Consider the following 24,809-nt stretch of genomic DNA (forward strand, 5'->3'; position numbering starts at 1 on the left):
ATCCTCCATGGTATAATTTGAGTTCATTTTCTCTTTCTCTGACCTCAAGTAACTGGAGAATATCAGATCACAACATAACATTTCATGTATCTAAAACCTCTTATTAATGTCTTCTTTTCAAAATTACTACAGATCTATGAAGTTGAGTCCCAGGTTCAGTTTTATGATTTCTATATGATATATATCATAGTTTAAGAAACTGATCTCAAAAAATTACTTATCCATACTTTTTTACTTTTAAGGACTATACTTTCACTAATACATTACTCTTCCCCCCCAAAAAAAAAAAATTATCTGCATTTCAGAAATAAATCCTAAAATTCAGGAAATGTTTATAAAATATGGGAATGAGGAATAATTAAATTCCACCCAGGCACTATTCCTTTTTCTGAATAAAAGATCATTTAATGAAATGTCTCAAAGCCACTGGGACAGAGCTGAAGCTGTAATATACTGTCACAAAATCTACAGCTGTGCTGCTATTCTTAACAGTCCATGTTGCTTCCTGAAGAACAAAGGAAGTCAAAACATACACTATCAGTCTTGAACTTACTTTTACAAAAGCAGCAGATAAATTAGGGCAGAACAAGCCTCAAAATAGTTATTGAACAGTAAAGGATGTTTTAATTACACTGTAATGCCTGAAATGGGGGTTCAATTCACATGTTTGAAGGTTACTTCTAAAACTGCAATGTGAGTCATATGGTATACTACGAATTTTAGAGATTAAATGTCACTTATGGAAAAAAATGTTGCTAGATGGTTATTCATATTCACAAGAATTTTCTACTTAAACTCCAAAAACGCTGTTTCCAGATATCAAAATTTTTTTTAGGAAAAAAATTATCAACAAGTTAGGCAAACACCTTTGTACAGTCTTAGCTTAGACCACCATTACAAAATACCAAAGACCAATGAACAAACAACATTATTTCTTATAGTTGTAGGGACTGGTAAGTCCAATATGAAGGTGCCAGCAGATGGTAGTGAGAATCCTCTTCCTGATTTGATGGTCACCTTCTTGCTGTGTCTTCATATCACAGAGAAAAACATCCTCTCTTATGTCTCTACTTCTTATAAGGGTGCTTAATCCCATTCGTGAGGACTCCATTATTATGACCCAGTGACTTAGAAAAAGCTATACCTTCACTAACCACCACACTGGGAACTCAAGTCTTAAGATGCCAATTGGTGGGAAAATACAAACCTTCAGTCCACAGAAGCAAATAAACTTTACTACACAAAAATAAGTAGTACCGGCCGGGCGGTGGTGGCGCACGCCTTTAATCCCAGCACTCGGGAGGCAGAGGCAGGCGGATCTCTGTGAGTTCGAGGCCAGCCTGGTCTCCAAAGCGAGTACCAGGAAAGGCACAAAGCTACACAGAGAAACCCTGTCTCGAAAAACCAAAAAAAAAAAAAAAAATAAGTAGTACCAACTTACTTTTATTGCCCACCAAAGCAACCAGGGGCTGAGTTTCTGACTCTTCACTCACTGTCTTCACCACAGAATACCAATCTTCTAAATTCTCAAAGCTTTGATAATTTGTAATATCATATACCAAGAGGATTCCCTGTCACAAAAGAAATATAGAATATTTACAACATACTTCTGAAATATTAATAATACTTTTTAATGCTTAAGATATATCAGGTATACTGTAAAGTGTAGTTATGTTTTTATATATAAACCAATTTCAACTTAAATGTGTTATTAGTAGAAACAATATCAATGATTGCACTCACAATAAATCCTGAAACAAAGGTATAATTTTATCAAAATTGTAAGTAATTTCCAAATAAGATACCTGAAGAATTCTTAGATTCAGGATAAGAAAATTCCATTACAAAAAAAGCTAAAAGGACTAAAATCTCACCTCTTACTTTGACAAGGTCAAACATTTAAACTTTTCAATAAGTAACCATCTGCTGCTTCTCCAATTTTAAATGTCTTCAAAAATGAGATTCCACGATGTCCCTTGATGGGCAATTTTAGTGTTTAACACAATTTTCTTTAAATGAAATGTGGATTTCCTCCTTTAGTCCTCTGTGCATTTAGAGAACAACTGGAGAGTATCCTCCTTTTAACAACCCCTCATATACTTAAAGACAGTTAAGTAACTCCTTACCAGTCTGCTTTCCAGAGTAAATAAACTCAGTTCCTTAAAACTGCCTCAAAGGGCCTATTTTCTGTCCCTTTAATCGTGGCTGTTGATTCTTTCCAGGACACACTACATAGAGTTTTTTGACATCCTCTTTAAAATGAGCAATGTAAAACTGGACATGATACTATAATAAGAGTCCAAGAAAAGCTAAATGTAAGAGAGAGGTTGCTTCCTGCCTCTTATATATCATATTCCTTTTTAATTTATCCCATTATACTGTAATAGAAGAATGAGATATATATACATACACAAAAATAACAGAACCACATACTTGATTTTCATCCAGTTTGTGGTGAAACACTTACTACAAAGCTCTGCTTACACGATAAGTCACTCATGGCCTTCACGTATAACTATTTTTGCATCTGCTATGTATCAAACATAGATCTAAATCATTACACCAATCCTCACCACAACCTACAGAGATTGGCATCATTAACCCCATTTTATTGATAGAAAGGTTATAATAACCAAGACAACCCAGACAGGTAACTGATGGAGTCAGGACTTTAGTCAAGGACTAAATGCATTCGTCTGCAGACCCTATACCATGCATTTTACTGACTACTAAGGATATGAATGCTAAACTTCAAGTAACTCAGTCTTCCAGGAAAACTAATCATATAAACAGGTGAGTATACAACACAGCAGTCACAGCAGGTAATAAGTTAGTAATGAGTTTGGAGTTCCACTGTGGCTGCTATCAATGTGCCATTACTGAACGAGGACACTACTACATACACTTCTACCCTACACATAAACTATAAATGTGACCAACCTTGGGATCCCAGACAACAGAAATTATAGCAATTTAGTAGACAATTCATTTTGATCACATAACATCTCTAACACTTTTTAGTTGACATCAAAAAAATTTAATCATGAATGTATTCAACAACTGGCTCACAAAAACTGCACAAAATTAAGAGTTGAATTTCTAAAACTAGAACAAATTGGCTGCTATTATGATTTTCCAGTACTGAGCTTTTATTAAAACACATTGGCTCAGTCCAGGTAGGTCTAGTCCCCTCCTCCCAGGCCGAGCCAAACAATCCTGCATAGGCCCCAGGTTTCAAACAGCCAACTCATGCAATGAGCACAAGATCTGGTCCCACTGCCTGGATGCCTCCCAAACAGATCAAGCCAATCAACTGTCTCACCCATTCGGAGGGCCTGATCCAGTGTGGACCCCTCAGCCATTGGTTCATAGTTCATGTGTTTCCATTCATTTGGCTATTTGTCCCTGTGCTTTATCCAACCTTGGTCTCAACAATTCTCGCTCATATAAACCCTCCTCATTCTCGTTAATTGGACTCCCAGAGATCCACCCGGGGCCTAGTCATGGATCTCTGCATCCAGATCCCTCAGTAGTTGGATGAGGTTTCTAGCACGACAATTAGGGTGTTTGGCCATCCCATCACTTGGTTCCCGGGTGTCCAGCCATTGTTCCGGTGTGCATTTCAGTTCATGTTGCCAAGTGTTAGAGGATAAGTCCCAGTGCCCAAAGGATGTTAGAAGTAGCAAGATAGTCACCGTAAATGTCCTGCTAGTCTTTTGGAAGGGCTGTCTTCTGCGGGTGACCTTTGTAATACCCTCACTAGAATCATCCCGAACTGGAGTTGTGCAGAGAAGAGGATGGGTGAGGGAAGAGCTCTTTGCTAGGACCACCACATACAGAAAACTGTTACAACTGTACCCAGGGGTCCATATGTGCATTTCTGGGAAGATACTTGTGTTTCTTGTGCACAAACTTCATTCCACAACATCTGAAATTCATAAATGCCCTAAAGGAGACCATATGGTTAAAAGGACAGATTGACAGAAAAGGTTCCTGTTGAGCATAGAACTGTTAAACCATGTCTGGACAGTGTGAGTTAATTCATGTTGCTAGGCTGACTGTGGAGGGGCAGAGGGAGGCTCACAGGGCGAGATGTGCAGCGCTGTGCTGTGTTGAGACTGACATCTGAGAAGCCCTGCCGTAGGTGCATCTTCAGCTACTCCATAGGAATGCGTTTATTGGGCAGGAACACGCCTTCTTCCTCATATTTTAGTATATAGATCTGATGATAAACTTAGGAATGCTGTACTTCATGTGGTCTGTGGCTTTGTTTTCTTGTAAGCTGAGCATTGAGGAATGCAGAATTTTAATTGTAGCTTCACCAGTGCTTCTATCTAGAAGCCTGCTGCCATTTTTGTCTTCTATGAAATTTTTGTTGCCAAGGAAGACAGGATTACAGTTTGGTCTGACAGATTGAGATAGCGTGGTGTATTCTTGGTTATCAAAATACTCCTGTAGCGTGGGGTTTTTAGTTGGTGAATATTCGCAATGTGGGGGAAAGCATGGTACATACTGTATAATCTCAATTCCCTAAATGTGTGTACACTTGCAGCATCTAGAAGGACACATCAAGCTGAGCTGCTTGTGACTGGGTGGCTGTTCTTGGCTTTTTGTGTTGTGTTTCCTGTAATGCACATATTACAAAATAAATAAATGCTTCTTTTAAAAGCTTAAAAAAAAAAAAAAAAAACACATTGGCCCTTAAGTCACCTATTTATTGTCTTTAAAAGTAAATTTCTAGAGACTAGAGAGATGGTTCAAGGGCTAAGAGCACTGGCTCTTCTCCCAGAGAACCTGGGTTCAGTTCCCAGCACCCACATGGCAGCTGTGATCACTCCTGTTTCAGAGGTTCCAACACCCTCTTCTGGCCTCTGAGGGTACTACAAACATGTGATACACAGATACAACATGCAGGCAAAATACCCATAAACATAAAAAAAAATTGAATCTTACAATTAGATTTCTGATGGTCTCCAAGATCCTTTTCAATATTCTATAATTTTAAAGTCAGGTGTGGCAGCTCACAGATTAAAACCCCAGAACTAAAGAGACTAAGGCGGATGGATTGTTCTGAGTTTGAGTCTAGCCTCCACTACTCAGTGAACTCTAGAACTGTCTGGACTACACAGCAACACCCAGTCTCAAAAACTTTTTAAATAGAGTACCTAAGTTTGTCAGGCATAGTGGCATCCACTTGCAATACCAGTATTTGGGAGGCAGAGCAAAAAGGATCAAGAGTTCAAAGCCAGCTTTAGTAACATAGTAAGTACAAGACCAGCCTAGGCTAGATGAGAACTTGTATCAAAAAACAAAAATACAATGTTGTGAAATTTTACATAAAACCACTCTGCCTGATTTATTTTGGTAACAACACCTCTTTCTTTCTTCCAAGATTATTTTGGTCACTGACCAAAATAGAGTATCTGAAATAAGAAGTGCAATTTCAATTTCTTAAAGACTATAGCTCCAAAACTGAACTTTAGAGACAGCCAATCCTTACTTTATTGACTCTACCTCCCACTGTAATAGGTGATAGTATTTATTGTTTGCTTGGAAGAGTTCTATCCTTGGATACCAGGCCTGGACACATCATCTACTTAATCTGAATAATTATTTTTTCGATCCCACTTTTAAAATGTTTAATAAGCCTATACGATTAAGAGAATAAACGCCAAACAGATCACTTGAAATTAGTAGTTTATATAACTGTACATGATTTTTATTACTCAATGTGAATCACATTCTCATGGTAACTTTGAGTTATATTACTTAAATAAAGCCCAGACATGTTATAACTAATCCTTGAGATATTGGACTCTTTTGATTAATACGTGAAAATCTTTACCCAAGGTGGAGTGGAACAATAGCTGTGTAAGACAAAACACAAGGAAATAGAACATGCATGCCACCATGTACTGATGGCTAGCACAGTGGTGCATGCCTTTAAACCTAGGATTTAGGAGGCATAGGCATGTGGATCTCCAACAAAGGTTCCAGTCCATGTATATTCCAGATAAGCTTCTATTTAATGTAACTATACTCTTTTACTTAAGAATTATCAGTGGCTGCTAGTATTACAACTGCAGAGCTGACTCACTGCAACAGAGATAATAATAGCCTGTGAGGCCTCCCTGAAATATTTACATCTAACTCTGCCAATCCCTACTCTAGACCAATGTGTATTTTTCAGCTATTCTTTTGAATCCTTTTAGAGTCATAAAAAGATATACTTCATTCACGAACCTAGCTATCCTTCAACCCAAATATTCCCAACACAATTAAATGTAAAATCTTTCTTATATTTAATTATGTTTTACATTTATTATTTTGTCTTTTTTCTTATCATAATTATTACTGGTTATGACCTTCAGTGCTATACTGAAAATCTGAAAATCTGATATGACAAAAAAAAACAAAATACAGAAGAAACTTAAGGAGTTTTGGCTTCTAATACAAAATTTTGGTCATCATCTCTGACCTTAAAACATAAAAATCAGATTTTTCAGGGGCTCATCAGAGAACTGAGATTGGAAGACAAATCACTGCCCTGAAGCCTAGAAAGCCTAGTAAATGACGAGAGTACAGACAAGCCCTATTTCCCTGGATCAGAAGTTACTGGAGATGGTAATGTAGAACACAGTAATGCTAACAACCTGCAGGAAGTTGTTGCCTGGCTGGAGCATGAAGGACTCTCAGCAGTCCAGTCTTCAGATCACCCCCACTTTCACAGGGTTTACCTGCAGGAACTTGCAGAGAAAAGAAAAGGTCCACCCCAGGTTCTGACATGGAGAAAGTAACCATAGCAATACCCTACAAAGCATCTGATCCCATGGGCGAAGGAAGGTTTCCAACTTCCAACTCCTCTAGCCATCTTCTCATTGAGCTGAGGCCCACTAAAAGACTGACATGTTTTCATTAGAACACAGAACTTTCCCCTTCCTCCCTACTTTAGTACAGTATCAACAGAGCTTCAGGATAAGAGCAACTATAAGCAAATACTTCAACTGAGAAGAGTTCTTTAAAATATCTAAAAAGTGTGGGATGAAATAAAGACACTAGAGGAATTGATATCTCTGGCACCTATAGTTGTAAGTGAAGGGAAGCAATGTATTCAGTGCCAAAGCAACATAAAACTTCATACCAAAAGCCCATTTACCTGAATTCTCCTTATTCACTTCATTTTGTCCATCATTCAATAGAAAATTATAAGGCATTTACTATAAGTACTCTTTCCCTGGGGGATATAAATAACGATTTACCCATCTGTCGGGGGTACCAATGACAAAATAAAGTGCATTCCACTCAAGTCCAATTTAAGGAACCAATGAGCTTATACGGCTTATGGAGTATGGATGAGGTATTACTTCTAGGATACACTAGTAGCCCTGAAACAGCTATATTACCAGATCTCCCTCCAGCACGGATGATGACTTCCCCATACTGCATAAATGGAGTGTCACTTCTGTTAATCTTCTACATACTACATACTCTAATATCTTCCCAGACCAAGAGGCCCTGTGCAATTAGGATACAATTGCATACTAATGGCAGACAGGTGTGGAAGGGACCTTCTGGAATCTCAGTTGAGGATCCAGTAATCCTTCTCCCACCCCATTCTTTTATAAGGGGACATCAACACATCAACAGTCAAAAGCTTGCTCTTGAGGGACTCTTCCAAGGAATCACCTCCACTCTGGTGAGGATGCTTTGTGTTTGTGGTTGAAGATGTGATCTCTCAGCTTCCTGTCGTTGCAACTATGCCTGTTACCTGGGTCATGCTGTTCCACTGTGATGGACTCTTAACCCTCTGGAACCATATGCCAAAATAATCTCTTCTCTAAGTTGCTTTGATCATAATGGTTTATCACAGCAACAGAAAAGTAACAAATACAGTGCTTTGGGGTTGAATACATTTCTCAGGAAAGAAGAAAGACCAATAATCTAAGTTACCATGATAGGAAACCAAAATAAAGGCAATTTCAGACTAAAGCAAGTGAAAGGGAGTACAAATAAAAAGTAGAGCAAAAATCAATAAAATTGAAAAGAGAAAAATAGTACAAAAAATAGTACAAAAAGCCAAGATTCTTCAAAAAAGCAATTAGAGGGGAAAGACACAAATGAACAGTAGCAGAATGAATAAAAAGTCATCATGCTGACATCACAGGTATCAAAAGGATATATTATCAACTTTATGGCTACAAATTCGGTAATATAGGGGAAATGGACCAAATGGCTAACATTCAGTACCAAATTCTTTGGACTCCTAGGGTCTTTACCACCAGCCTCAGCCCCAAAAAGCCTCTTGGGGAGTCAGTTCCTCAGGAAAACCCTCAAAGCTGAGTCTCTTGATTTATCAGGATTCCCTCCAAAAACTATCAGAATCTTCTTGGTCACAAACAAATACACCTTTCTCAGAAGTTTCATTTTAATTTCAACTCAAGACCCAGAACGATCCTGGCAACTATGGAATCTAATTTTCTTAGCAAGGCTGTGGCCATCTAAAGCTATCAGCATTTCTCCTATCCCAGACACCTTTTACCACCCACTGGCCATCATCTTTCTCCTGTCTTCATGCCCACGCCACCCTTCTGTTTCCCACCCTAATTCAGCCTCCAGTTGCTCCTTTCCTTCCCAAACCTTTCAAATGACCTTTAAAAATCCGATTTCAACTTTAAGAAATGCTTCTTTCAATGCTCCAGTGTCTTCATTGTACTAGACCTTCCCTTCCAGTTTCAAGAAGATATGACTACTTCTCTTTGTAACATTCAAGACTCTTCTACATAAATTATAAGGTTACTTTATGCAGTTGTTTGTTTGCATCTGTTTCATGTATTTGATAAGCATGAGTCAGTATATCAAACGCACAGCATTCTCAAGGTAATAACTGATCACTGTTTTGAGGTAACAAACATTGGTGGCAATACCTCATATCCTTAATAAATTTTTCCCCATTTTTATTATAAATGGCAAATGATACCTTAATTTTAATTATAATATTTCATATTGTTAATAATTTTCCTAGTGACTGCCTTTACTATAATTTTATTTAAATTAAAATAAATATATTAATCTTGGTCTTAATAATTATAAATATTGAATACATCTTAATCTCAAAAATGAAAGGCTCTTTGATCCTTAAAATGCAGTTTTTTTCTTCCTAACCTGCAAGAGAAATAATTTATTTTTTTAATTATACAGAGAAATTAACTAAATCATACATACTATGCAATAGCTATAATATAGTATACTTACAACCTGTAAAAATAACACTACAGATGGACTCTGCACATTGCATTTATATATTTATGCATTTATAAATACATAAGAATAATAAAGAAAAAGAGAGCATGAATTTGAGAGGGAGCCAAAGGAAGGGGGAATAGAAATGAATGGAGGGAAGAAAGGGAGGACAGAAATAATATAATTAAGTTTAATTTTTAAAACTGAAAATTAAAAAAAAATTAAAGAAATGCCAGTACAAGAAGGGTATAAATATAACTATATTTGGCAAATATCCAATAAAGAAATTGCAGTAAAAGATAGCAAAAGGACTCAAGAGTCAAACTTTTAGATATACTCTGTCCCTAGTTGTCATGCTGGCACCAAATCATTTTGTTGGTGGTTAACAAGCAGGCTCATCTATGTAGGGCATTGATGCACAGGAGTAGTTGTGTTCTACCTCACAAATGACTACACTTCATGGAGTTTATGCTCAGTGGAGCAGTGTTTGCAAACCACTTAGATTCCAGGATGGAAAGAGCTACGAAAATGAAACATCCAGTCCTTCTCTGAGGTTTGTTATTAGTCTCTGTTAGCCACAGGTTACAGGGCACTAAACACTATGTACTGTGTATTTGCTCCTAACCGCTAGGAAAAATAGCCTATAACATCTTACTGAAGCCTTCTAGACATTTTAAAGTTAATTTAAAATCCAGGCATTTAACTGGGACTTATTTTAATTATTAAAACTGGCTCTTGTCAAAATATCTTAATTCCTTCTGGAGGTCAATTTACTTGGTTTCAACCTATACTATCCAATGAATGTTTGTTAAAGTTTAATGGTACTAGGAGAAAAAAAAGAAGGTAAAATAATCAGTTTTATCTAAAGCCTAGTAAATGTCTATCTTTCAAATAAACTTTTTTCCTGGATACTAATGCTTAAAACAAAAAATTCACATGCACACAAGAAGTAATACCCAGACTTATAGAAGATAAATGAGAAATGTGTATAAGATAATTCTATATACAATGCAGAAGTCAGAATGCTAAGTAGCATATTAAGTTGGTTTCCTAAAAGCAGACTGCCAAGACAGCATGTGTAAAGAGTTTACTATGCCCTGGTAAAAAGTAACACTCCCCAGATGCTGGCATCCTTGGCTGAGGGATATTATTTACATATATTTTAACAAAACAGCCTAACTGATAAGTGTACTTTTATGTATTCCACATATTATTTAGGTTTATAATTTCTTGAGAGCACAAAAACAGCTATTACATTGTCATTAACATGATAATTTATTTCATCTTCTCAGAATTCCAAGTTTCTTAGGATGATTTTCTCGGAAACACAATGCTACCCTGTTATTTAGCATAGTAGGGTACATGCTTGGTAATAAAATTGTGAATAAAACATCAGCAAAAAAAAAAAAAAAAACAGTCAATATGTACCATCAAGGTAGAGCCATGCATGACACATTCTAAGAAGGCCTAGTGACATATGCCTTTAATCCCAGCACTTAAGAGGAAGGCAGATCTCTGAGTTCAGGACTAGCCTGGTCTACAGAGAGAGTTCTAAGATAATCAGAACTACACAGAAAAACCCTGTCTCAGGAAAAAAAAAAAGTAGCCAAAAGCAAACAAACAAAATCCTGAAAGAAATTCTATACAATCTCACATTTTAAGTAATTATGTAACAATATAAAATATATACAGACTTAAGGATATAGTTGCACAATATTATGAATATAGTAAGTTATATACCTGAGAATAGTTAGCATATTTTGTGACTTTCACAATACTTCCTTTTATATAAAAGCAATAAATTTTAAATAATTTAAATGATATATTTTACATGATTTAAAGTAAAGCAAAAATAACAGAATCCAATTCATGTACATTATATTGTGCAATTTTAAAGCAAAGAAGAAGATAATTAATTTTTATATTATCTGTCCCATGATGCATAAAGTACTTCTACTGTCTACCATAAACAAAGCTATTCTGGGCAGAAAAGACAGCTTAACAGATTAACCCACCACATAAAGGTGGAAGGCGAGAACAGACTCCACAAAGTTGTTCTCTGACCTCCACAGGTGCACAATGACACGTGTATACACATAAGCACAATAAAATTAAAAACAAAAAAATGTTAAAGCTGCTCTATGTGACACACTGAGTTAAACATCACTAGAAGAGAGACATCTTAATTTTTATTAAAAAGAAAAAAAAGATATGTGCCCTATAGATATATTTTATGGGATAAGGAGGGAAAGATGTGCTATTTTCAAACACAATTTAACCATTTTCGTAAGTACAACCAGGACTGTGGCTTTCTGCACCTCTCTGCACAGCTACTTCTCTTTTGCTTAATATCTATTTTAAACATAAAAGGTTTAATAAGAGAGAAAAGGAACTGGGGATCCAGTAGCTCAGTGGAATAGCATTTGCCTTATATGTATAAGGCCATGGGATTGATGTTCCAGCACCATAGAGGAAAAAAAAAAAAACTAAACATTTGCAGAAAGGGACCAAAAAAAAAAAAATCTAAGCTACAGCTTTAAAAAGTGCATGCATATCAGGTCATATAATCACAAATATAAATGTGACACATGAGCAGAAAGACGTTACAGAAGAAACATAATGCAGAAAAGACAAAGAAAATTTGAGGAGTCAAACTTAAGTGAAAACACCTGTCTCCAGAACCTTCCCAAATGATTCAGTACCCTGTCTGCCTCATTTATACTTCCCAATAATTTGTAGAAAAGTAGATTCCATTTTCCATGGCAATTGATAAGAGCCAAATTGTGTATGTAGAGTACTGTCTTTATCCTACAGATTCATTTTTTTTTGACAAGAAACATAGTTTCACTTTAACCAAATTATACTTTATTTTTGTTTGGTTTTTGTTTATTTGGCCTTTTTTGTGGGGGTTGGTTTTTTGAGACAAGGTTTCTCTGTTTAGCCCTGGCTGTCCTGGGAACTCACTCTGTAGACCAGATCAGCCTCAAACTCAAAGATCTGTCTGCCTCTGCCTCATAAGTGCTGGGACTAAAGGCTTTGCCACCACCACCTGGCTCCAAATTATGCTTTCTATACTTAAAACATCAAACTCCAATAAATAACTATGGTGATATTTTATTTGTACTGAAATGTGATTTTATTTGTATGTTAATAAATAAAGTTGCTCGGGGGTCAGAGCTATTAGAGTCATAGCAAAAGCTGGGCAGTGGTGGTGAACGCCTTTAATCTCAGCGCTTGGTAGGCAGAGCTAAGTAGATCTCTGTATGTTCAAGGATACATCCAACATTGGAGACACATGCCTTTAATCTCAATACCAACCATAGAAGACCTGGAGGTCTGCATAGACAGGCAATGACAAGGCAGTCATGTGATTGGGTTTACAACCAATGAGAAGGCAGAACAGAAAGTCTTTATAAAGACAGACACACAGGAAGTAGGTCTCTTTCGGAGAGGTAGGACCACCGCAATAGTGAAGGGTAAGGTTTTTAGCTCTTAGCTATTGCTCTGACTTCTTGGCTTTTATCTCTGTATTGGCTCAGTGTTTCTTGGTTACTTCTACAAATAACTATGAACATTTAGAGATTACCCTCATGTCTCGTGATGATGAAGAAGATGCACACTAAAACCAGAAGCAAAAGCAGAAATAAATAGTACATACACAAGTCCTATGTAAGAGCTCAGTAAGTGCCATGCACTTCTTCACTTGTCCACAAACATGCTACTTCAGTAGACAATGACATAAATAGCATTACTGCATTCCTAAAGTCTCTGTTAAAAAATAAAAAGCAACCCACCAAAGCATTAAAATAATAATTATTCTTCACTGGATATCTTTAAAATGAAATAATTTCTAAAGTGTTTTTCAAGCATGTGCATTTTCTATTTGTATAATTTTATATAAAAACATAAACTATAGCCAGACATAATGGTTCACATCTGTAATTTCAGCTCTTGGGAGGCTGAGGCAGAAGGGGACTGTCATGAATTTTAAGCCAGCCTAGGCTACAAGTGATTTCCAGGCCAGCCTGGGCCACAGTATTAGATTCAGTCTCAAAAAAAAAAAGACACAAGCATAAATTACATCCATTACAAGCTCAAACTACCAAAAAAAAAATAAAAAAATAAAGAACAGAAACAAAAAGGCAATTATTCAAGTAACATTTCTACATAGATTTCCCTCTGAAAACACGCCTTACTATATTAAACTATTACATTACTCCATATACATAATCATATCTATTTTTCTGGCGCAGAGTAAGGTTATGTATATTATTAGTCTGAATTATAATTATTTAGTAAGCCAATACATAGGTCCAAAAGATAGGTACATAGATATGTCTTTTGTTCCAACTTAAAATGAAATACCCCTTCATTATTTTTCATTCAGTTTATTGATAGCAGTCATGTAACCAAATCACTACATTTATTCAACTAATGACAGTAGTATTTAGTAAGGTGTATGTGAAAGTTTTAAAGAGTTTTCCAATTCCCACCAAATCATTCCAAATGTAGTCTGGAAAGAATGAAACTAAAGGACTAGCACATATAAAATTAATCTCTACATATCAGATAAAAATCAAATTAGCAGGCCAGATGTGGCGGCATGTTAATGACAGTACTTGGAAAGCAGAAGCAGGCAAACCTGAGTTCTAGGCCAGCCTGGTCCACCCAGAAATACACAGGTATCCTGTCTTGAAACAAACCAAAAAAATAAAATAATGAATAATAATAATAGCCAACTCTCAGAGAGATAGCACTGACTGCTTTTCTAGAGGACACAGGTTCAATTCCAGCCCCCACATAGCAGCTCCCAACCATCTATAACTCTAGTCCCAGAGAATCTGATGCCCTCTTCTGGCCTCATTAGGCACCACATGCATGTGGTGCACAGACATACATGCAAGAAAAAAAAAAAAAAAAAAAAAAAAAAAGCCATACACATGAAATAAAAAGAAAAATTAAAAATCTATGTTTCTGTGTGTATGATGTGTAACCGCATGCTTTGTAAGGAAAGTATTTATTATTAGGATAATAACAGAACTCACGTCATACCTGTGCTCCATAGATGTATTTATCCAACATCTTGCCACCTATTGTCTGCCCTCCTATATCCCAAACTTGAAGGGTAACATTCAGATTTCCTAGAATATAAAAATAATACAAAATAAGAATATAAAAGACTAACAATCCAACAACTAGGCACAGAATCATAGAACACGAAGTAACAAGGATAAAATCTAATGCCAAGTTTATTCTAGACGTATATACAGTCAGATATTTAAAACTGAAAACAATGTTGTCAAACAAACCACGGTGGGAAAATTTTACTTCATATTTCTAAGGAAACATCTTTATAATTTCATTTAATAAAAAATAAAATCCAGTGCCAGGCATGGTGATGCACTTCTTTAATCCCAGCACTCACAGGAGAATCTGAGTTGGAGGCCAGCCTGATCTACATAGTGTTCTAGGACAGCCGGGACTACATAGTGAGACCCATTTCAGAAAACAAAAATAAAATAAATAAAACACTGCATGCATTAATTTACAAACTTAAGCCTTACCAAAATTAATTATTTTCAGAGACTGGACCAATATAAAGCACATATACACAGAGAAAGAAAAATACTTTTAAAATACAGATGGGAGTTTTATAAACCAACCTACCCAATCATTACCTATGAATTGTGCTGTCAGTTCTAAATTCTGTGTTCAAAATGCACAGAGTAACAGACTATAAAAATGCACCCATAGCCGGGCGGTGGTGGCGCACGCCTTTAATCCCAGCACTCGGGAGGCAGAGGCAGGCGGATCTCTGTGAGTTCGAGGCCAGCCTGGGCTACCAAGTGAGTTCCAGGAAAGGCGCAAAGCTACACAGAGAAACCCTGTCTCGAAAAACCAAAAAAAAAAAAAAAAAAAAAAAAAAAAATGCACCCATAACTTCAACTCAAATGAAGCTTTAATTTGAATGTCTGTTATTACATATAAAAGTAAATACAATCAATAATTATGTTTTTATATTTAATCTCTTAAATATATGTTAGAGCTCTATGCAAAGTCCAAAACAGTATTTACAAACTAAGTATATTTCTAAACTTTATGATTCATACCTGTACAGAGCATGATGATTGAAACAAATTATGTGCCCTTCAAAGTCTTCATAATATAGTCTAAGGTTCTTCCCCATTACAAACATTATAAAAGCATCCAAAAAGACTAAAAGGCAACCTTTGAAATTCATTTATGCATTTTGCAAAATATTGGCATGAATAAAAATTTATTGAGCAAACTCTTCTCTCTTAACAATACAACTAATTATTAAACTATGAAAGTCAAACACTATGTACAATATATATTAGTTGAACATTTCAAATGTTTTCCTCATATAAAATTATATAGTTTTCTCCAAAGTCTAAACTGGTACCTTCTGAAGGATTCCCAAAATAGAAAATTTTTAAATAAAAATTTAGAACTGAAAAATGATCTCTCTTCAAAAATAAAACAAATTTTAAAAACCTGAGTTTTTAAACTAATATAAAACACTAAAATCAAGCAAGCACAGCAGTGAATGAATCACCAGTTTTACACTTCAATTTAGTTTGTGTGGACTTGTATTACAAGATTTCCATTATCTGGATGCAGATCTGTTCCATCTGCCACAGTGCAGAGATGTCCAGAGGAACGTCCATTAGCACTAATGACAGCTACTGAAGTTTATCACCATGATCATTGCCACACACGCAGCTCCAATGCTATGAGTAATGACAAAAATGTTCTTAAAGCTCTGTGAATTTGAAATCCAAATATCACTGATTAAGAATTGGCCAACAGATTGTACAAACCCAATTTCTTAAAATTCTAATTTTTCTAAACACTGAAGTTAAACTTGTCTTTTCATATGCCATCTCAAATTAATCAGGTGGGACTATGCTAGCTAGCTGTCACTAGAGATGTATGAAAGAGGTTCTGAAGCCTACAGCCAACAGACAGGAGTCTATTCATTTTACTTGCAAAACTGCAGTCCTCCGTTTACACCAAAAGACAGTGCTCCCCAATAGTAATACTCGGAGTAATTTTCAGGTCACACATCAATAATTACTAAGAGGTATTAAGTCCCATTCCCTAAAGGCCCAATAATACCTGCTGCTTAACCTCACAATCAGATATGAAGCTTCCCACCCCTCCCTCTCTTCCTTTCCATTCTGATGTCCAGAGCCTCTCTGAATTACACATTATGAATATTTCTGCTATAATTTCAGGAACACTCTTCAATGTATGCTTCCAAATCCTGGTGACAGTCACTTAAGGACCTAGCTCAGATACACAATTGTCTACCACCTAGATTTACATTCATGTATTGAAGGTACTTTTTAAATCTTCATCTTTCTGAATACATACTTTTTGTTATCACCTTGCATTTTATTTTCTTAAGATAAAGATTCCAATGACTAAGAATTCCACTAGAATTATTAGCAATGCACAACTTTGCTTGCAAAGAACTAGTAAAAAATTTCTGAGTTACACCTTCGGTGAGTAATATTACATAGTTATTTCATATACTTAGAAAAATATTTCAACATCTACATTCTAATTTTAGACTTATTAATACACAAAACTAAAAATAAAATGGTTACTTTCTATTTGAGAACCAAAAATAACAAAGTTGTGATTCAAACTTATTTTCATTTAAGTATTTGTAGGAACATCATGTGATAGCCATTACACTTTCAATATGATATAACTATAAAGCTATAAAAGTACGTTCATTTAATCAATGTAACATTTTCTAAAATTAAAAATCCATCTAAACCAAATTTCTAACCAAGAACATTAAACAAATCGTCAGCATTCTAATCACAAATACAGACTGTTATAAAATCCCTGTCCTCTGTAAGAAATGACATATAACTAGAGAAAAGCTTAAATGAAATGGCATTTGTATTAAAAAGATAAAATACAAGTAAGTTGCATTTGGTATGAGTCAAAGACACCACAAGGATTCAACAGTGACCTTGTATAAGTACACTTGGTGCCTTGGTTAACCTTACTTAAAGTGCTGCATAGTCACGATGGAACTCAAAACACAAGACTGCCCACTTCTTGTGCCAAAGACTCAGAAATCCTTTTCACAGTAGAACGCTGTTTACTGGACTGTACCACAGCTTCCTGAAGGTATTTTGACTAAGGCTCTTAAGAAGCTCTATCAGCAGAATCTCTGACTAACAGATACACTATTTTAAGCAGCAAAATCTGCACAGTGGTTGCATCCAGACTATACAGCATACCAGATTGTGAAATACACTAAGATGGATGAGTACCAGCAAAATAATGACCTTGAAAACTTGCACGAAGAAAATGTGAATATACAGAGAGGGAGTTTACAGCCCTAACAATGTGACTAAACTCATAACAAATATTAGATTCACATGCTATGCTACATTACCATAAGTTCCAAAGATGTTTTCTGTAACGTTTTAGTCAGCAAATGTGACAAACACTAATCACACCTTAGACATTACAATGGGTTGAAGTTGGGGTTAGAGTATACAAAGAACATATTTTATATATAAAATCTTATAATGTCATTATATCAAATCAAAATATATTAGTTTTTCAAAATGAAATATCTATGATAAATTTTGAGTCCATTAAGTAGCTAAAAAACTATCTTCTAAAAATACATGATTATTTTTCTAGAACTCTGTTCATCAGGAAAAGTAAAGCATATATTCATTAAAAGCATACATGCCCTAATGCCACGTTTAACCTAAAGTCTAAGTCTAAACGTACTATAAATTTGTATTTTAAAACTATCAACAATACTTTGATAAAAAAGTAGTCACAATTTTGAACTGGTAACATCGTGTAACAGTTCAGAAATCATCACAAATGTCATATATATAAAATGTACATTAACTATTAATTGTCTATAATATTAATATTTGGGTAGGTTTTTGTTCCTTTATTTTAGCCTTTCAACTAAAAAATTAGAAAATTTAAACAAAATTAAAGAGATAAGTTGGTGATTTGACTATGTAATCATCCCAACAAAATAGCTGATAACAAAATACTGTATTGAGGCTCTCTGTATCCAACAACTAGCATCTCTAAGACAGGCTTGCACAAAGACATTTTTAGTATACATGCTGCAAAACCGTGTATATCCTACTAGCAACTGCTCTGAATGTGCAGCTAAAATGATACTTTACTCTTGAATACAAGAAAAAATATATACATATGAAACAAAGATACATATACTTCTTATTAACCCTATGAACAATAATTGAGTGGTGGAAAAATAAGAATTTAGATTTGTTTCTCATGTTGTATCACCTAACCCCAATTATTGAGATTGAGTTAAAAATTTGAATTGAGATCCAAACATAAACCATCACAAAATATAAGAGGGATAATAGTAAAGAGATATAAAGAATATCTCCAAATACAAAAAAATTCTATAATTTCCATAGGAAGTTAACAACAGATTGAGCATTTGAGAGGGGAACTAAATCCAATAATAATGAAACTTATTCACATTTTAGTATAGAAATCTGATATTACAAGTGCAATCATTTAATTCACAGAAATGAGGGTTATAGTTTATAAATTAATCAAGATAACTACTTTTAATAAAATATTCAAAACATGTCATTTAATCATTGAAATTGAAGCGATACATTTTAAAGCTCTAATTGTACAGAAACTAACCTAAAACATAAACCACTATTTTTGTGTTATTATTTCCCTGTATTTCCCACAAAATGTGCTGCAACTGGCATCTAAATAGTTTCTTTGCATGGTGAACTGAAACATCATGAATGCTCAAACTGTATTTTTATGAGTGCCTAGGGACCCTAAATTTTAGTGGTCTATTAAATGCCAGCAATTTCATGCTGCCTTGCATAAAACAGCATTCACATATTAGAGCACAGAAGTTCCATGGTTACATTATACTTCTGTTCCAAGTTCCAAACAAACAAAAAAAAAAAAACTGAAGCAGAAGCTAATCAAAATTTTTTAAATCCTTTCCAATCTTTTCACATTTAATTAATACAATAGCTGTCAACAAATGCATAGCATTTAATTTTTTAAAAGTCTTCTAGAATTTTATGAGCAACTATTGTTTATACTCAAAAAGAAAAATGCATAGTTGCCAGTAACAGCAATGGAATAGGGAAATTATGTATAAACTTTTTCTTGGACAATATACTTGATGCTAATGATAACTAATTTGCCGTACATATTCCTGTGAGACTTATGTAACCTCTCATAGGTAAGGTTTTAGTCTCTTACCTAGAAAGGTTGTTCTGTGAGTGAGACTTAAGCAATTTCATAGGTTTTACAGTCTCTCACCTGGTAAGGTAATCCTTCTCAAAAAGAAATCCAGTCCTACAGTCTGCTTGTACTGTTTCCCAAAAGTCTCTTGAGCAAAACACGTAGCTAAGGAGGTCTAAAAAAATGGATGCACAGAATAGAAAAATTAATTTCTTTGCTTAAAAAAATATAAACTTATCGAGTAATCTTAGCATTTATACACTAAGTAATCCAACAACCAACCTTCTGCAGCTCTAATCAGTTACAAGGGTAGAGACACACTCTCACCAGGAAAACATCACTTGCCTACAACTAGCAGTGCAAACAGTAGACTAATCTAATCAGTTAGAGTTCATTAAGTCCCCTGATTTTCAAGCTCCTTCTTCTTGATGGAAATTAGACTCTGAGAATTGCAAATAGGCACTAAAGCAAAAATATGATTAAGATCTGAATTCTACATATTGCTTCAATAAAAATTTCAGAGAAATCTTTAAAATTTTCTTCTAAGGTTAAATGTCTGAGGGGAGTTGGACCATTAGCTAATTATAAGAAGCACTGATTAGGGAAGAGAAAGCTATTTGTAGGATGTTTCCGTTTTCCTATAAGAAACATTGTGGTCATTTTTCTCTCTACTTAAGATAGTAAAAATAATTATACAGAATTGCCATGATGATATGTACCATTGAAATAAAAAGGTTAGGATTATGAGATTAGCAGACAGCAGGCAAAATAATATCCTCTATCTGAAGACAGTGCTAAAAAGTCCCAAGATAGTGGATCAAGAGATATTCATGTACTTTTTAAATAAAAGCTCTAAGTTCCACCCAAGGACTCCAGAGCTTTCTTTAGAATCATTTCTTATCAAAACAAAAAATCCTTCTTGCAACAACTGAACTCCAAACTCAGAATGAAGCATTTCGAATGCACTGTTCTTACTTCAAAGTCTACCCCAAAGGAAAGAAAGGAAGCTCCACTAAGCTTCAGGACAGGTTGTATGAGTTAAAAACAAACAAACAAACAAACAAAAACTTGTTTTATTTTAAAAGTCGAAATTTGAAGTCAACTAGTAAAATAAAGAAAACTAGGATAAAGCTTCCACGATAGCTCATTATAGTTAATTATGATAAAGGAACAGCAGTTCTAGGACACTTGGCCACATTTCAAGTACTTTTAGCAAGGTGAGTTAAATTTCTTTTATACAAAAGCCATATTTTTCCCACAAAGGACAATTTGCACATTCTAACTCCAAACTTTTTAATATTCCAACAATGTACTTATAATAAATTTCTAAAGTTTTGCAACAAGTATTCATTGAGCAATCCCACATGAAAAATATTCAACTAGACATTTATAAATAAACTCACTACATTTATTATATCCTTGAAGTATGTAACAGTATCAAAATGAGAAACCAGAATAAAAGAGATAAGCATTTGTTTTTTTAAAATCTTTTGGTTTTCAGTCAGCTTTAATTATTCCATTGAGCCTGGGGCTCAGAAGTCTAGAGAAAAATACTACTACCCTACAGCACTCTAAGTATTTCAGATGTTTCACATATGAATGGTTGAAATATTTAAAAGTCAAGGAAAAACAAGGCACATGTAACAGCATAATGTTATTTGAGATATTTTTTCACTTTCATTTAAGATTCTCAAATTTTATTATTTTTATATTCATTAATATTCAGAAATGGACCTAACTGCAAGTGGGACAGCACAAAGCCAGGGGAGTAACAACAAAGCAAAATTTATTTGAAAAATAAAATGAAGCCTAATATTTCATTTACTAATAAAATATATATTTGGAAAAATTCTGAGTAAAGTTCTTTCCTTGAAACCAGGACTTCCAGATTTTAAAAGCCCTGCCCTCAAAAATCTGAGGCAAACATAAAGCCTCAAAATCACAGGATTTTCAGAAATAAACTGCTGAGTGTCAAGGTCATAAGCCACACAGGGTACTAATGTAGGTTCTTAAATCATCTCACATTTTGCTATAAGAATTGAGAATCAACTGGATCTCCAGGAGGTACTTCCTTCCTCTCCAGTTCTTTACCCTGAGTGTCATTTCTCATATTCAATGATTTATCACGTTACTGTATAAATACTCTTCTTAAAGTGAACAACCAGCTACCATATCTGAAACATTTTTATTTGATTACTGATATACATACATACAGGGTGTTTGTGTTGGTTTGGGAAATATTCTTTAGCCAAACTATATATTTACTAACACTGAAATGATACCAAAGAGATATCACTGTATTTATTATGATACCAAAAAAATGTTTTGCTTCAAACAATTTTAAGAAAATGTGTGATTAAATAAAAAATATGAAACAGAACAGGAAAAACATAAAAACATGTGGTACTAGAGGGACAAACTAAGCATCTTTTCCAAAACTGTTACTGGTCTTCCCAGTGCTATTCTTTGTTGCTTCTGCCAATGGGTATAAAAATGCTGAAAACTCAAACACCACAAAAATGGCCAAGAGTTAAATCAGAACACAAACGAGAATGAAAATGAGGCTGAGTTCCATAAAAAAAAAAAAAAGAACAGTAAAAGAAACAGAATGAGAATGGTGGTGTCAATAATCTGAGAGCTAAACTGACTGTTAAAGAAAAAAAAGTTTGCTATATTAATAATGGAACACAGCTAAAGTTCAGAGGTTCATTTCAGAAAGTATACAGCAGGAAAAGTTATGACCTTTTAATCAAGAAGATAAAGACTGAGTCAGAGCACTGTAAAAGATCACTCATTCTTCAATACAGAATGATAACCCTAACTCAACCACACAAAAGGGGAAAATAATTATACATTGTTCAACATTGGACAGAACTTTAAACAGGTGAAAACTAATTACACTAAACTAGCAACAAAGGCAAAATAATGCATGACTAGCTAAATTTTTAAAATATAGATATAAAACTATGAAAAAATTTCAGCATGTATTAAATATTGGCAGATAAATGAGCAAAACTTTAAAGAAATATGATCAAATATTAACTATTTTAAATATTGGGTGAAATATATTCAAATTTTAAATATAAAAATAAATATACTATGTAGACTTAATGGGTAATTTGGAGGTCTTTAAGATAATGTATTAGTATTATTTAGTGTCATGGTCTTAAGTATAAAAAGCTCAGTTGTTCATTGAAAGCAATTGAACTTACGAGATAAAAACACAATATATCCTTCAAAAGAAAAGCTAAGTAATGGAACCTATAAAATAATCTAATTTTTTTGAATGCAAGTTTAGAAATAATGCTGATTTATAACAATTTGCTTATTCTGAAAGTTTAAGTGCACAATATTTCATTCACTTCCTAAAGAAAAGCAGTCAAGTTCTGTTCTTTGCACAAAAATAAAATCACATTCAATTTTTTTTTTCTTCATGGTAGTGCTCTACAGCAAAGTATCCTGGGAAAACAAGAAAGGGATTAAGAGAAGACTCCAAATTTTGCAGAAAAACAAAACCTTCCGTAGCGGCCCTAGGAACCCAAATTTCAGAACCAAAGCACGAAAGCTTGTGCACAGCTTCCTTCCAGGAATGCTGTAAAGGCACTTCTGAAACCAGGTCCCACTACACCAGTCACTGATGCGAGGGAGCGGTTGCCTATGAAGACTCTGGCTGCGCAGAGGGAGAAAAACTCTTAGCTATCTTCCCCAAGAGTATTGTGGTTTTAACTGGAGTGACTGGTGTGAGGGCGCCCAGACAAGGGTGCATCACTTTATTTGGGAGGTAAGCCCCATCCCTCCAAGACGCCTAGGGACCCTTCTCCCTAGCGAGTACCAGGCAATGTTCTTCCCATTTCAGGAGTTCACAACTTTTGGTCAAGAACTGCAGTCTAGGAGGTGGGGGTCTAACTGCCTGCGGGTATTCTCCCGCACGCGCCCATTCATTCAAGCAACCAACGGTCACAGAAGGCTAGGTTTGAAGACAGAGGTCCTAGTGTCCCTCGGCATCCTGCCCACCATGGGAGCTCAATAAATAGCTATTGAATGAACTGACAGGTGCCAAGGACGGAACTAAAGTGAAACAGGACACTAAAGGGGCGTCTAAGGTGTACGGAGCGTACTGGGCCTGGGCATCGTCAGGTCTGTGTATGTTTTTGCAGTGGCCCACCCCAGGAGCTGGTCATGCCTGGCGGGCGGCGGGCACGCGCACAGGGCGCAGGCGCAACGAAGGCCGCGGCCTCAGGCGAGCCAGGCCAAGTCTTCCGGACCGCTAAGGACAAGGCAGCGCTGGACAGCGCTCGGCTCCCCGAGGGCCTGCCAGGCCTGGCCACACCGTGGTTCCTGCAGCCCAGGGCGCCGGGCCTGCCCGAGGACTGACCTTCCCGGAGGTGCCGTCCCCCAGCACGACGATTTTCAGTTGCCGGTCCTGGCTCTCCTCCTCAGAGTCTGACATGGTGTCCGAGGATGCTGGCCCGCCCCCAAGGTGGAGGAAGGAAAGGAAGAGGCCTCCGGGGGCGGGGGAGAGGAGGCCAGCAGGCAGCACGAGCGGGACCCCCGCCCCGGCGTCTCCTCAGCCCTGAAGGAATTCAGGGAGAATCACTCACCAGCCGCCATCTTGCTCTCCTCCCCACCCCCGCGGGGCTCCGCCCCCGGAAGCCCCGCCCCTGTGCGTCACTAGCGACACGCCCCGCCCCCGGTCCAACCACCACGCTGCAATGCGGGGAGAACCGGAGATACACGGGCTGGGTGTTGCGGTGTGCCCGCGGGGGACGTTGGCTAGGAGACAAAAGCAAACATTTATTTAGAGGGAAATTGAACCACACTGGAGCAAAATAGCTCTTAGACGTTCTGTTCTCCGATCTTGTTTCCGAGAACCTAACTTATGTAAGTGATTTAGTCCAAGGGGGCGGGGCATGGTGAGGCTCGGTTGCCATGGAAGCCTAGAGCCTTGGAGCCGCGGAGGGGCGGGGTCTGTCTCTGGGCAGCAGGGGACGCTTCGAGCTCCGCGCTCACAGGATCGGTCCTGCCTTTGAGGTTGAGCACTGGCCAGGTGGTTGGCGCGCCAGTGTGCCCAAGGTTGCTAAGGCCTCAGCGGAAGGGGAGACTTGGTTGTCACCTGGAATGTCCTGTGGCTCTAGTGCTGGGTCCTGTTTTACCCTCTAACTCTTCTCGGTTCTCTCAACAACCAAACTCCAAAGTTCATTAGTAAGGCGGAACTGAGTGAAGTGAGCACCATCGTACTAGCTACACAATCTTCACCTTCAGGCTGGAAGCCCCAAGAGTGTGGTCCGGAAAAC

At 36.3% G+C, this 24,809-nt stretch overlaps 1 protein-coding gene across 2 annotated transcripts in view; it reads right to left on the reverse strand.

The window, feature by feature from the left end:
* Positions 1–24,156, reverse strand: part of Rab28 (RAB28, member RAS oncogene family) — an 81,505-nt gene extending 57,349 nt beyond the window's left edge. The window contains exons 1-4 of one of the 2 annotated variants that reach the window (XM_052734829.1): positions 23,891–24,156; positions 19,594–19,690; positions 14,293–14,381; positions 1,442–1,571 (exon numbers count right to left, since the gene is read on the reverse strand). In XM_052734829.1, coding sequence (XP_052590789.1) covers positions 1,442–1,571; positions 14,293–14,381; positions 19,594–19,690; positions 23,891–23,965 — 391 coding nt within the window. In that variant the 5' untranslated portion in view covers positions 23,966–24,156. The remainder of the gene's footprint in view (positions 1–1,441; positions 1,572–14,292; positions 14,382–19,593; positions 19,691–23,890) is intronic. The other variant, XM_052734828.1, reaches the window with a different exon arrangement.
* Positions 24,157–24,809: the final 653 nt, after the last annotated feature.

Source organism: Peromyscus californicus, unplaced genomic scaffold (assembly GCF_007827085.1).
Source record: "Peromyscus californicus insignis strain IS unplaced genomic scaffold, ASM782708v3 Scaffold_13__1_contigs__length_99412109, whole genome shotgun sequence".
In the NCBI taxonomy this organism is placed as follows: Eukaryota; Metazoa; Chordata; class Mammalia; order Rodentia; family Cricetidae; genus Peromyscus; species Peromyscus californicus.